This window comes from Geotrypetes seraphini, chromosome 3 (assembly GCF_902459505.1).
Source record: "Geotrypetes seraphini chromosome 3, aGeoSer1.1, whole genome shotgun sequence".
NCBI classification, from domain to species: Eukaryota; Metazoa; Chordata; class Amphibia; order Gymnophiona; family Dermophiidae; genus Geotrypetes; species Geotrypetes seraphini.
Window position 1 is genome coordinate 411363482 of NC_047086.1, and position 14300 is coordinate 411377781.

The 14300-nt window shown below is 46.8% G+C and overlaps 1 protein-coding gene across 1 annotated transcript in view; it reads right to left on the reverse strand.

Moving 5' to 3' along the window:
- Positions 1 to 972: 972 nt before the first annotated feature.
- KLC4 (kinesin light chain 4) overlaps positions 973 to 14300 on the reverse strand; it is a 370771-nt gene continuing 357443 nt past the window's right edge. The window contains exon 16 of the mRNA XM_033937472.1: positions 973 to 3041. Within this exon, the coding sequence (XP_033793363.1) occupies positions 2952 to 3041 (90 nt within the window). The 3' untranslated portion in view covers positions 973 to 2951. The remainder of the gene's footprint in view (positions 3042 to 14300) is intronic.

Consider the following 14300-nt stretch of genomic DNA (forward strand, 5'->3'; position numbering starts at 1 on the left):
TGTGCCCTGTTGTGTAGCTAGCTAAAGTCTAGGATTTGTACCTACCTTCCTGCTTGGTATGAGTTTGTTGGTATTACTCCACCGGTGTTTGAGTTTCCCGGCTCCTTCAATGGCTCCTTTGCAAAGGCGGAGCTCCGAGGTCCGACGTCGGAGGGGTGGGCGGAGCTACCTCTCGCTGCTACCCCTCATTCTGTTCTTCCTTTCTCTTGCTGAGTTTAATTTCTTGGGGTTTCCAGTTGTATATTTGGTAAAGGTCTGTGATATGTGTGTGAAGAAGTCTAAATTTAAAGTTGTTTTTATGTGTGGTAGTAATGGCAGGAGAGGAGAGAGGATCAAGAGTCCTCTCCTTAATTTCTGCCCTGGGCCCCAGCATGTCTAAAACCAGCCTTGGATAGGAGGGGGAGATGGAAAACTGCTACACGGGGATAGGATGGAGGGATGGAAAGCTGCTGTACAGGGGGGGTGGAGAGAAGAGAGAGGAAGAATTGTTGCACATGCGCTAGAGAGGAGGAAGGGATATGCAACAAAGAGGTAGAAAGGGGAGAGAGGGAAAAATCCTGCATATGGTAGAGAGGAGGGAAACATCCATAAAGAAGAGAGAAGGAGAAATGTTGGACATGGGATGGAGGGGAAGGAGAGATGGTGCATGGAGAGAAAGAAATGTTGCACATGATAATGGAGGGGAGGAAGGAAGATATGCTGCATGGAGGGGGATAGAGAGGTTTGACCCAGGACACAAGGAAAGGAGAGAGAGAGATGGTAGACAGTGGAAAAGAAACATAAATATTGGATTATGGCAGTGGAAGGGAAGGTCCAGAGATGAATGGTGAGCCTGGGGAAAAAGAAAACGTCATTGGGCAGGAGACCCTGGTGAGTAAGTTAACAGAAGACAAACAGAAACCAGAGCCTGGGACCAACATGATTTGAATAATAAAATGACCAGATAACAAAAGGTAGAAAAAATCATTGTATTTTCTATTTTGTGATTACAATATGTCAGATTTGAAATGTGTATCTTGCCAGAGCTGGTGTTAGACAGCGACCTTGAGCTAGGACCTAACAGAGAGAGGAAAAGTCTTGTTTATTTTGTTTATGGAGAGGTTACAACCCTTTGTGATGTTATACTGTAACACTGTGAATGTTAAACTGTAACCCATTCTGAGCTCTCTGGGGAGGATGGGCTATAAAAATAAATAAATAACATTACTAAAAATATTTTGTTATATTTGGGGGGGGGGTGTTAAAAAATAATCAGCCCCGGATGTCAAACTGAAATTAGGAGCACAAAATCAGCTTTGAATCTTTGATTTCATTTTCTTTACTATTAGTATTGTAGTTCTATCTTATTTATATTAGTTTAATTTTTGTTTTATATGTAAACTACATAGATGTTTTTCCATTGCAGTATATCAAATGTTAAATAGGGGATATCCCCTAGGTACGTCACTGGTGTGTTGGAAGCCCTGCTTTTTGAAGGTTTCAAAACATTTTCTTTTTTCTTTTTGTTAGGGCAGAAATATATCTTGGTAAACTGTAGGTGGCACCAAACTTGACTTAATGGAAACTACAGATGCAAAATTTGGTGGTGATGGAGATGTGGGGAGTTTGGTACATTAATTTAGGAAATGGAAACAGGGACCTTATTCTATTGGGAGTCAATGCCAGAGAGTGAGAAGTCTAGTGTGAATACCAGTTACTGAGAAATATGCCTTGACCCTAGCAAATCACTGGTGGAAAGGGGATTGGGGGGGGGGGGGTAGGTTGAGTTGTGGAATTTGGGGGCTTGGTCCACTTTAGCTGTTGGTGCATGGGAGAAATATACATGTGAACAAAGGGCTTTTATGACAGCATATGCAAGCTTAGGAGAGTGGAATTTCACAGGGTTTGGGGCCTTTTGCATTAGATTCTTAATGAGGGGGGCTGTGAAGGGTAAGTAGTGGGCAGGGGGAGATGTTATAGGGAGGTAGAGGGTGCAAAACAGCAACAATTAAAGGGGTGAAATTCATCTGGCAGATCTTCAATCCAGGCCATCTATGGGCAGCAGCGCCAACTACTTGGGTATGTGCAGCCAGCCAAGACAGGACTGCATTTATGTGGTCCAATGTGTCTGGTTAATTTAACTGGTTAAGTCCTGAATAATCGGCACTTCACGAGACAAGTGTAGATTCTGCCCCTAGCCTGCCAAGGTTAGCTGGTTTTGGCTTAGCCAGGATACTCAGCAATCTCTCCTGCCTGCTTAAATCGCTTTGAATGCCAATCGCAAAGGAGCTGTTGTTCCGAGGACTTTCCAGTACTGTCCAACTCTAGAGTCTTGTTAATGGTGATTGTAACAAACCTAAACATTGCAACACAGTGGCCATGAGGGTGCAGAAATAAGGAAGGATCTCATCTACCCCTGTACAGTTGAGTATTCATCCTCAGAAAGGATTATGAAATGTTAGACCAATATAGGAGGTATCCTCAGAGATTAGGGAGTAACACCTTACAGTACTTCCCCAGATGTGAAATTAAAGAACATTTTACAGAAGTAGTACTTATGACACTGAATCATTTCAGAAATAAACTGGCCATGTTTTAGGAGATTTTAGGGAATGTGATGAATGTGCCATATTTTAAGGGAAAGCGGTACTAGATATTGGTGACCAGAATTCTCCACTGTTGAAGAATTAACTTTCTCAGTGGCTCCTGAAAGACTGCACAGGGGGAACTGTGTGATTAGTAGACCTTTGATATCCAACATCCATCTTCCATACCATCAGTGGAGGGAGTACTGGGCAAAAAGCAGCATTACTGAGTGGACAGCTTCAACTGCTACAAATGTCAGTCCTCATGCTTCAAGTGGTTGTGAAAGGGAAGAGCTGTTGTTTTAGGCTGTTGGGATAGACTTGTGACTACTAGGTGCCCAGCAAGTACAGCTACAATGTCCAGAGTGCAGGCGGCTGCTCCATGAGTTAGTCAGAGGCATGCAGGAAGGCATGTGTTGACAAGTTACTGGTGCTCATACTAAGACTTCGAGTCTCAGTCCGAAAACTCCGAGATTTCTAAAGAAGAAAAAGATTTCCATGTAAGCAGAATACACATTAAACCATTAGAGCACACCATCCACACCCCTCCTGTGCAAAATGCTGCACCACAACCTCTCTGCCAGTTCTAACATTGTAACATCCTTCCCTCTGCTCAAAACAAGCTGCTACCTGAGGTGAGGGATGAAATTGGGCCTCTCCCTGAAAGTGCAGAGTAGTTACCCCTTGGAGGTATGGGAAGATGTCTGGGGTAGGTGTGTGTACAGGGTAGATGGTGAGGTACGGTGGATGGGACAGCGGACTTGTGGCATACTCGGGTTGGGTACGGTGGGTAGGGCAGAGGACAATGTGGGATACACAAACAATTGGGTACAGTGGGTGGGATAGCAGACAATGTGTGAGATACATGGGTTGGGTATGGTGGATAGCGAAGAGGAAAATGTGTGGGATACACAGGTTGGATACGGTGGGTGGGGCAGAGTGTGGACCACCAGATGGACAGCCACCAGGAGGAAATGGACACAGCAGCAAGATCTGGAAACAGCAGAGGGAACCCACAAGAAGATGAATGCCAGGATGAGAGGAAATGGATAGGAACAAAGGACATGGACCTACGGCTGGAAAGATGGGCATACACCAGGGATATGGACCTGCAGCTGGAGAATCAAGAGAAGATAGAGAGGACAGCAATTGTCGTGGGGGACTCTATCATCAGACAAGTTGACAGCCACATAGTGGGAGGAAGACTGGATCGACTGGTGACCTGCCTAATGGGAGCCAAGATAGAAGTCTTAGTGAGCCGCATCGACAGGATCGTCGACAGTATGGAAGAAGAAGATACAGCAGTGGTGATTCATGTGGGGCCGAACAATGTGAGAAGTACAACAGAGAAGTACTGAAGGACCAGTTCCGGAAGCTAGGAAGGAAGCTGAAGACCAGAATGCAGAGGATAGCATTCTTGGAGATCCTGCCGGTACCCAGGGCAGATGAGAAGAGACAGATTGAGCTGCAAGCAGTCAACGTGTGGATGCGGCACTGGTGTGAGGAAGAAGGATTCCATTTTCTGCGCAACTTGGCAATGTTCTGGGGGAAGAGCAAGCTATTCAGGAAGGACGGACTCTACTTCAGCAGAGACGGAACGAGGCTACTTGTAAGCAACATCAAAAGAGAAGATGAGAAGTTTTTAAACTAGGAAGAAGGGGAAAGCCAACAGTCGACCGAGAGAGAGAATCGATGATTCAGGAACCGGTATACCCAGAGGATGCCATGCAGGAAGATGGAGGGGAAAACTCACTAGATCGCAGACAAGACAGACCGAAAGGGACACAAGAGGGAAGGACACGCAAGAAGGGAATAGGCTGCAGACTCAAGTGTATGTATATGAATGCAAGGAGCCTTAGAAATAAGATGGGTGAATTAGAAGCTGTGGCACAAAATGATAATATTGACATCATCGGCATCACGGAAACATGGTGGACTGATGAAAATGTCTGGGACACGATGCTACTGGGGTACAAACTAATAGCAGAGACAGAGTGACTCAAAAAGGAGGAGGCATTGCCATATATGTCAAAGAGGGAATTGAATCTACTGGAAATAAGTTAGAGTCTCTATGGGTCAAAATTCCGGGAACAAATGGACCGGAAATGAGGATAGGCATCTACTACCGATTCCCAGGGCAGTCCGAAGAAATTGATGGAGAAATGACGGATGAGATTAAACGCAACTGCAAGGAAGGCAACGCAGTTATCATGGGCGACTTCAACTATCTGGGGATAGAATGGAACCTAGGCACCTCCGGTTGTGCTAGAGAGACCAAGTTCCTGGAAACTGTAGGAGATTGCTTCCTGGAACAACTTGTCAAGGAAAGCACAACAGGAAATGCAATTCTGGACTTAATTCTAAATGAGCTACGAGGACTGGCACAGGATGTAGAAGTAGAAGGACCCTGGGAAACAGCAATCACAATATGATCTGCTTCAACCTGGAAATAGGGGCGAAACATCGGTCCAGAATGACGGCCACGGCACTAAACTTCTGAAAAGGGAATTACAAAGAGATGAGATGCATGGTGGAGAAGAGGATAAACACTGTAAAGACGCTAGAGCAAGCTTGGTTTCTTTTTAAGGATACGGTCACTGAGGCGCAAAATCTATATATACCACATATCAACAAGGGATCAAAGAGGAAAAAGAATAAAGAACTGGCGTAGCTAACTGTAGAGGTTAAGGAAGTGATCAGAGACAAAAAAAAACTTGTTTAAGGAATGGAAAAGATAAAAAAAAGGACAACAATTAGAATAAGCACAAACAACATCAACGCAGGTATACCTAAAAAAAACGTGAGAAAATTAAGAATAGTGCAAAACACGGCCGTCCGCTTAATATTCAGACTAAAGATCACATTAGCCCCTACTACAAACTGCTACACTGATTACCAATAGAGGCACAAATTTTATTCAAGTTCTCTTGCTTTTGCTACAAACTGGTGTGGGGAATGTCCCCAACCTATCTCTTACCTCACTTCGAACTATACACCCCCAAAAGGACAATCAGAAATTGCAACCTCTTTGCCTATCCGAAGATCACTGATTGCAAATACAGGACCTTTCTGGACAGAACTTTTAAATTTCAAGCTGGTAGACAGCAATCCTGGCTAGGCAACTTCATTGATAAAGCCAGCGCTTTCCGGAAAGAAATTAAGACCGCTCTGTTCAATAGATTTATTACCTAGTTAGACAACTCCCTCCTTTTTTAAACCTAATACTCATCATGTTGATACTGCGTATTCTCTCTAATTGTACCTGTATTCACTGAACGTTCAGTGACTTCCTCACGAACTATACTCTGAAATTCGCTGGCTATCCAGCCCCCTTCACTGTAACATGTTAATATTATATTGTAACATACAAATATTATAATTCTTACTATTCTGTACTCTATAGTCACTGACTGCTCAGTGACATCTTTCTCTATTTGTACACTGTAATTTGCTGATTGTACAGCTCTCTTCACTGTGAACTGCCTAGATGTCGCAAGATTATGCGGTATAGAAAAAATAAAGTTATTATTATTATTATTATTATAAGGTGGTAAAAGGGGTCAAAAGAGACTACGAGGAAAAAATAACCAAGGAGGCGAAAAACTTCAAGCCATTCTTTCGATATATTAAAGGGAAATGACCCGCGAAGAAAGCAGTGGGACCGTTGGATGACCAAGGAATAAAGGGAGCGTTAAAGGAAGACAAAGCAATCACCGATAAACTGAACATGTTTTTTGCATCTGTATTTACTGAAGAGGATATACACAGCATACCAGAACCCATCAGGCTATATGCTGGAAGTGAAAACGGGAAACTGACAGGGTTAACGGTCAGTCTAGAAGAGGTATGCAGGCAGATTGATAGGCTTAAGAGCGATAAATCCCCGGGACCGGATGGCATCCATCTGAGGGTCATCAAGGAACTGAAAGGGACCATAGCTGAACTGCTTCAACTAATAGCCAATCTGTTGATCAAAACGGGAAAGATTCCGGAGGACTGGAAGGTGACGAATGTTACACCGATCTTCAAAATAGGTTTGAGGGGAGACCCGGAAAACTACAGATTGGTGAGTCTGACCTCAGTACTGGGAAAGATGGTAGAGGTGCTGATAAAGGACCGCATCATTGATCACCTTGACGGACACGGTCTGATGAGAACCAGCCAGCTCAATTTCAGCAAAGGCAGATCTTGTTTGACAAACTTGCTGCACTTCTTCGAGGGAATAAACAGGCAGATAAACAAGGGCGACCCGGTCGACATTGTATAACTGGACTTTCAGAAGGCATTCGACAAGGTTCCACATGAACAACTACTTCAGAAAATTGCGAGCCATGGAATTGAGGGTGAAATACGTGGATTAAAAACTGGCTGGAACATAGGAAACAGAGAGTGGGGGGTAAATGGACAATACTCGGACTAGAAGAGCGTCACCAGCAGGGTGCCGCAGGGCTCGGTGCTTGGACCCGTGCTCTTCAACATCTTTATAAATGATCTGGACATAGGTACGATGAGCGAGGTGATTAAATTTGCGGACGATATGAAGTTATTCAGAGTAGTGAAGATGCTGGGGGATTGTGAAGATCTGCAACGTGACATAATCATGCTCAAGGAATGGGCATCAACTTGGCAGATGAAGTTCAACATGGATAAGTGTAAAGTGATGCATGTCGGTAAGAAAAATCTCATGCACGAATACAGGATGTCCGGGGCGGTACTTGGAGAGACCACCTAGGAAAGGGACTTGGGAGTTCTGATCGACAAGTCGATAAAGCCTTCCACACAATGTGCGGCAGCACCAAAAAGGGCAAACAGAATGCTAGGAATGATAAAGAACTGTTCAGAGAAGGTTATCATGCCGTTTTACCGGGCCATGGTGCACCCTCACCTGGAGTACTGCGTACAGCACTGGTCGCCATACATGAAGAAGGACACGGTACTACTCGAAAGGGTCCAGAAAAGAGCGACTAAGATGGCTAAGGGGTTTGAGGAGTTACCGTACTGCAAAAGATTAGAGAAACTGGTCCTCTTCTCCCTCGAACAGAGGAGATTGAGAGGGGACATGATCGAAACATTCAAGGTACTGAAGGGGATAGACTTAGTAGATAAGGACAGATTGTTCACCCTCTCCAAGTTAGGGAGAACGAGAGGGCACTCTCTAAAGTTGAAAGGGGATAGATTCTATACAAACGTAAGGAAGTTCTTCTTCACCCAGAGAGTGGTAGAAAACCGGAACACTCTTCTGAAGTCTGTCATAGGGGAAAACACCCTCCAGGGATTCAAGACAAAGTTAGACAAGTTCCTACTGAACAAGGACGTATTCTGGTAGGGCTAGTCTCTGCTAGGACGCTGGTCTTTGGCCAAAGGGCTGCCACATGAGCGGACTGCTGGGCATGATGGACCACTGGTCTGACCCAGCAGTGGCAATTCTTATGTTCTTAAGGGTTGGGTACAGTGGGTGTGACATCAGATGGAAAAGCAGAGGCAGCTGTGTGTGACACTGCAAGACAGCAGGAGTTTTATCAGAGTGGGTGTGGGGTAGTAGGTGCACAGCTTGTGTATGGTGTGGCACGATGTGATGGGATATGTCTTGCATGCACGGGTAAGATGGCAGTTAGTACCAGGGAGGGTTTAATGGAACACTATTCTCTCACTCCCCCATCCCCTCATGAGAGCATGTAAAGTGATGAGGAGATAAGTGCGAGACACAAAGTACTTTTAATAGCATTGCCTCGCCACTTCCCGATCTTCTTTTTCAATCATTGCAGTTAGGGTTACTGGAGAAAATTGGAGATGTCCTCTTTTGAGAGGTCTGTCTGGGTTCCTGGATGTACTTTCCAAAATCTGACATTTGTCATCTGTTTGATCCCTGCTTCCATTCCCACAACGTACCATATTTTTCATTCCATAAGACGCACTTTTTCCCCCAAAAAAGTGGGTGGAAAAAGGGTGCATCTTATGGAGCAAATACCACACACCCTCCCCTTGATCCCGTGCTGCTGCCGTCAGTTCTCATGAGTGTGCACCCCATCGCTCCCTTCCTGCGAATTCCAGTTCAAAGACAGACAGTTCAAAGACAAGCGGCAGTGGCGCGCGTGCCTCCACCAACCTTTTCAGAACCGTCGCATCTAAGCGGCGGCTCGCCTAACCAATTGTGTCCGTCGAACAGGTCTCAACTGCGCTCTGAGTGGCTCAACCAGTCCTGGTAGGCGCAGCCAGGAGGAAAGGAGGCAAGGCTGCGGAGAGCCGCAGAGTAGGTTGTGCAAGAAAAGGGGAAGGAGGAGCGCCCCCTCCTCCTTCTTCGGAGTTTTGTCTGGTCGGGGAACAGAAACTGCCTCTCGGTGCTTGACCCCTCCCCTCCCAAAAAACCCAAACACCTCCTCTTCTTGTGCAGGCTGTCGGTTCCAAGGCATCTGTCAGGGATTTTTTTCTTTCCTTTTTTAAAAAAATTAATCTTATAGAATCAGTTTGCTGGCTAGAAACACAGCCATCCAGGAATACCTGCCATTACAGCACTGGACCAGGAGTACAAAAAGGTACGGGGGGCCCTGATGGGAATTTACAAAGGTACTGGGGGGCCCTGCCTGCCTGCCCTGTGCCCTGTCCCAGCCAACCACCAGAGGGGGAAAGGGTGTAGAGCTTGGCAAAGAGTGTGGGGTTGGGTACAGAGCCTGGCAGGGAGAATTTGGTTCAGAATGGTTTTTTTCTTGTTTTCTTCCTCTAAATCTATGGTGTGTCTTATGGTCAAGTGCGTCTTATGGAGCGAAATCACAGAATTGCTTATGTTGGCAACACCCAACAGCCCCAACCCAGCGTCTGTAAGACTGCAGCACAACACATAAAACCACACCATCTCTAACACAGGAGCACCCCTTATGTAAAAACACAACCTTCACACTTGAGGTCTGAAAATGGGGCCCCATCTTCCCCCACTTGCATTCTGTGACACAGTAGCCCACCACTTATTCTGCTCTCTACAGCACTGTAACACATTCCCCCAAGCAGGGCAGGATTAATTCATCGAGGGCCCCTAGGCACACAAGTACACTGGGCCTCCCTGCCCCGCCCCCATGTATTTGCCCACTTTTTAATTTCCACTTTATTTCTTTTATTTTAAAATTCAAAACAAACAACAAAGATTACCACACCAGTGCCAGTGTACAGTTTTTCTTCTATGCAACCTCCAAACATCTCTGAACAAACTCCCCTTCCTTCCTAGAGGAAGAGATCTTCAGCTGGCAGGGCTTTGGGAAGCCCACCAATTTATATTTTGAATATAGGTAGGAGGCATGGGGCATGGTGGGAATAAAATTTAGTGCCCATCATTATATTGGACTAATACATTTCTCACTTAGCTTTCAAAGGTTAAAACCTCTTTCTTCAGATCAGTAAATTATACTGCCGTTACAGTATCCCTGTCCTGATCTGAAGAAAGGAGTTGTGGTCTCTGAATTAGTAAAAAATGTATTAAAATTAGTTCAATAAGGGAGGGTCACGTGACCGCGCACAAGATGGCAGGAGGGCCTCCATCGCTTTTCTCCAGGAGACCCGGTTGACTTCTGTGGAGCATGCTAAGCTCTGCTCTTGGTGGGTGAGCACACATTTGGAGGCTGTGGCTCTGGGGGGTAAGGGTGGGGTGGTGATACTTTTTCGCAAGGGTCTGCGCCTCCAAACTCACAAGGTACTTCGGGATCCTGAGGGTCGGTATCTTATTGCCTCGGTCTCTCTTAACAATAAACCCTTATTGCTTTGTAATCTGTATGCTCCTAACAATCCCTCTGCCAGGTTTTTTCGGAAGTTGCGTAACCTCTTGTTACGGTTTGGTGATATTCCGGTGCTTCTCGGGGGCGACTTCAATGAGGTCCCTGATCCTCGGTTGGATCGGTCTTCTTCCGTGGGAAGAGAGTCTCTTCGGGCCTGCACGGGGGCTAGCATGCTGATTTCCTCTTTGAACTTATTGGATGTTTGGAGGGTTCTTCATCCGGTGGAGCGGGACTATTCCCATCTGTCTCGTGCCCATGGGACGCTTTCTCGCATTGATTATATTCTTTTGTCCAGGGACCTTCTCCCGGCGGTTCAAGAAGCCATGTTGGGCCCCATTGAAATCTCGGACCATGCTTGGGTGGGTCTGCGTTGGCTTTGGGGGTCACCGGGGGTAGGGGGTGTTTCCTGGCGGTTTCCCTGTCATTTATATCGTAATGTTCGCTTTCATGAATTTTTGTTGGCTAAATGGAGAGATTTCCAAAATGCCAATGAGCAACATAGGGAGGATCCGATTCTCTATTGGGAGGCTGCGAAGGCCGTGTTGCGTGGGGAAATCATGTCGTTTGTATCTTTTGAGGCTAAGGCACGTCATAGAGAGATTCTTACTTGGGAAACTAGGGTTAGGACTTTGCGGCGGCGCTTCGCCAGTGCCGCTACGTTGACGCTTAAAAAGCAGCTTTTGGAAGCACAGCAGGTCTTGAATGAGCTCCTGCACAGGGGGGCTCAACGGTCTAGGGAGCATTATCAATTTCAACTTTTTCAGTTCGCCAACAAGAGTAGCAGGATGTTGGCGCGTTTAGTTCGCTTGTATCGGGGATCCGCGGGTGTCACCGCTTTGCGAGATGCGAGGGGCGTGCTTCACCATAAGACTGAGGACATTGGTCGAATTCTGCAGGACTTTTTCGCTGACTTTTATGCCTCGCCTGGCCCGGATTTTCTTGCAGGGGGGATCTATTTGGACAGCTTGGATTTACCCCATCTCAGTACAGATGACTCCGCCCTGTTGGAGCGCCCTGTGCGGGCGGAGGAGGTGGAGTGGGCGATCCGTGCCGGCCCGTTGGGCAAATCTCCGGGGCCTGACGGCTACCGGGGGGAATTTTATAAGTTGTTGGTGGATGAGATAGCTCCGTTGTTGTCGGAAATCTTTAATTTGAATGTGGCCAAGGGGTTTTTGCCCCGTTATTTGAATTTGGCGCAGATCATTGTTCTTCCTAAGCCGGGTCGGGACCCGACCTTGCCGGACTCCTATAGACCCATCTCCTTGCTCAATTTTGAGACGAAACTGATGGCTAAGGTGCTGGCGAATCGGTTGGCTCGTGTGCTACCTTCCCTAATATCAGAGCAGCAGGTGGGGTTTGTACGAGATCGGCCTGTTTCTAAGAACCTTCGCCGTATCTTGCTGGCCCTGGAGAAATCTAGAGTGGATGGAACCCCCGCTGTACTGGTGAGCTTTGATGCCGAAAAGGCCTTTGACCGGGTGCGGTGGGGGTTCCTCTTTGCTACGCTGAGGGCGTACGGGTTTGGCCCCTTTTTTCTTGGTGCTCTTTGGGCCCTTTATAGTGACCCGGTGGCACGGATTTCGGTGAATGGTGGCTTATCCGACTCCTTTTCCATCTGTAGAGGGACCCGCCAGGGCTGTCCCTTGTCGCCTCTGCTGTTTGTGCTTTCCTTGGATCCCCTGATTCGGGAGCTTCAGGCCAATGCTGACATCAGTGGCCTTCAACTGGGAGCCTCTCATTTTAAAATTGCGGCCTTTGCTGATGATCTTTTGTTTTTTTTGACTAACCCGCAACGCTCTCTGTCCACCCTTTTGGAGAGTATTAGGGAATATGGGGATTTTTCCGGGTTCACCTTAAATTTGAAGAAATCGGAGGCCCTGGCTTCGCCTGGGGATCTCCGGCACTCTTGGAGGGGGACTTTTCCACTGCATTGGGCGGATTCCTCTTTCCGTTATTTGGGAATTCAACTGTCCATGGATGTTCGGGAGCTTTATAGGTTGAATGTCGCTCGTTTGCTTTCCACTACCGGCTCTGTGTTGGCCGCCTGGCGTAATTTGCCTCTTTCTTTGATGGGGAGGGTGCAACTTTTTCGGATGGTTTTATTCCCTAAGTGGCTTTATGTACTACAAACGTTGCCTTTGTATCTCTTGCGTAAGGATATCCGGGCCCTGTCCTCTTTGTTGTCCAAGTTCTTTTGGGGTGATCGGCGACCTAAATTGCGGTGGCAGTTGTTGGTGGGATCCTGGAGCCGGGGAGGCTTTGGGGTGCCAGATATGGCTCTTTATAATCAGGCGTGTCTGTTGCGCCACGTCCGAAACTGGGTTTTGGGTACGGATCTTTATACTGATCTCTTTCTGGAGCACGATTATTACTATCCTTTTCACCTTCTCTCTTTATTGCATGCTAGGCTGGCGATGCTGCCCGTGTTCTGTCAGCGGAGTATTTTGTTTCGTCCCCTTTGGGAGGTATGGCGATGGCTGCTACCGTTTTGGCAGCAGGATCCACATGTTAGTGTGTTACTGCCTTTGACCGGCAATATCTCCTTCCCTCCGGGGCTCTTCCCCTCTCTCTTTGGGCGTTGGCGAGCTAAAGGGTTTGAGTATCTTTTTCAGTTGATGCGGGAAGACGGCATGCGATGAGTTGTTGGGTAGGGGTCTGCCTTCTTTAGGTCTTTCATTTGCTCATTGTCAACTGCGGCATTACGTGCGGTCTCTTCCTCGGAGCTCTCTTTCTTTGGATTTTGGGATTCGTTTTCGAGACTTTTTGGAAGGGGGGGAGGACTCAGCTTCTGGGATCTCGGTTTCCTTGTATCATAAGCAACTTGGGGCGCTTGGTCCACCGCGGGAGTTTTCCTTGGTGCTGATGGCTTGGCGGAGGGATTTGGGGCGGGAAATCGGAGCGGGCTTCTTGCTTCAGGCTCTTCGCGGGGTTCCTGCTTTGGTGCATAGTGCGGAGCTTCGTGAATGCCATTTTTGGACCTTGTTGAGAGCCTATGCTTCCCAGAGCCGGGCCTACCATATGGGCTGTGTCAATACTCCCTATTGTCTCACCTGCCATACGGAGGTGAATTCTTATTTTCATGGTCTTTGGGGTTGTGAGAATGTTCAGAGCTTTTGGGGGGTCCTGGCTTCCTTTCTTCAGGGTCTCTTGCGAGTTTCTGTTCCTGTTTCTGTATATCATATGTTATTCGCTCATTTTTCCTTGTTTTCTGTGTACACATCTGCGGAGAAATTGTTTTTGAGCAAATGTTATATTTTGGGGAAAAAATGTATCTTGAATTTCTGGCTGGCGGAGGTTCCTCCCTCCTTCTGGTACTGGCGGAATAAATTACATGCCCTTCTTGGATGGGAGGCCCTCCTGGCTTCTTCCTCTCGCCGCCGGAGCAGAGACTTTGTTCATATTTGGACTCCTTATTTGGACAGTTTGCCTCCCCGGGTGCGCAGTCGTATCTTGAATAGACTACCTGCGTATTCTATCCCGCCTGTCTGATTTGGGGGTGTGGGGTTGGGGGGAGTGGGGTGCTGGGTGGGGTTTTGGGGGGTAGGGGGGGTAAGGGGGGGTTGGGATACTTTGTAACCTGAGAGGACATTAGAGTCCAATCCTCTTGGGGGTAGGGAGCTCTGTTTTCTATATTTGAAATGTTTTTGCCCTACTGTTTATTTGTGATCTGGTTGTTGCTTAATAAAAACAGATTTCACATAAACCTAAGGTTTAGTTTAGTTTAGTTTATTTGTCCCCTTTTTAATGTTTTTTGCCAGAATTTCTTCCACTCGAAGTTTTGCCTCCCTAACTGCCATTTTGACTACTGTAGACCTGGTCCTATATTCTACTTTTGCCTCTCTTTTCTCCGTGCGCTTGTAGGAGAGAAACGCTTTTTTTTTTCTCCTTAATGAGGTGCAAGATCTCCGCGGTGAACCATTGGGGTTTATTGTTTCTTTGTCGTTTATTTACTGATTTTATGAAGCAGCTAGTTGCT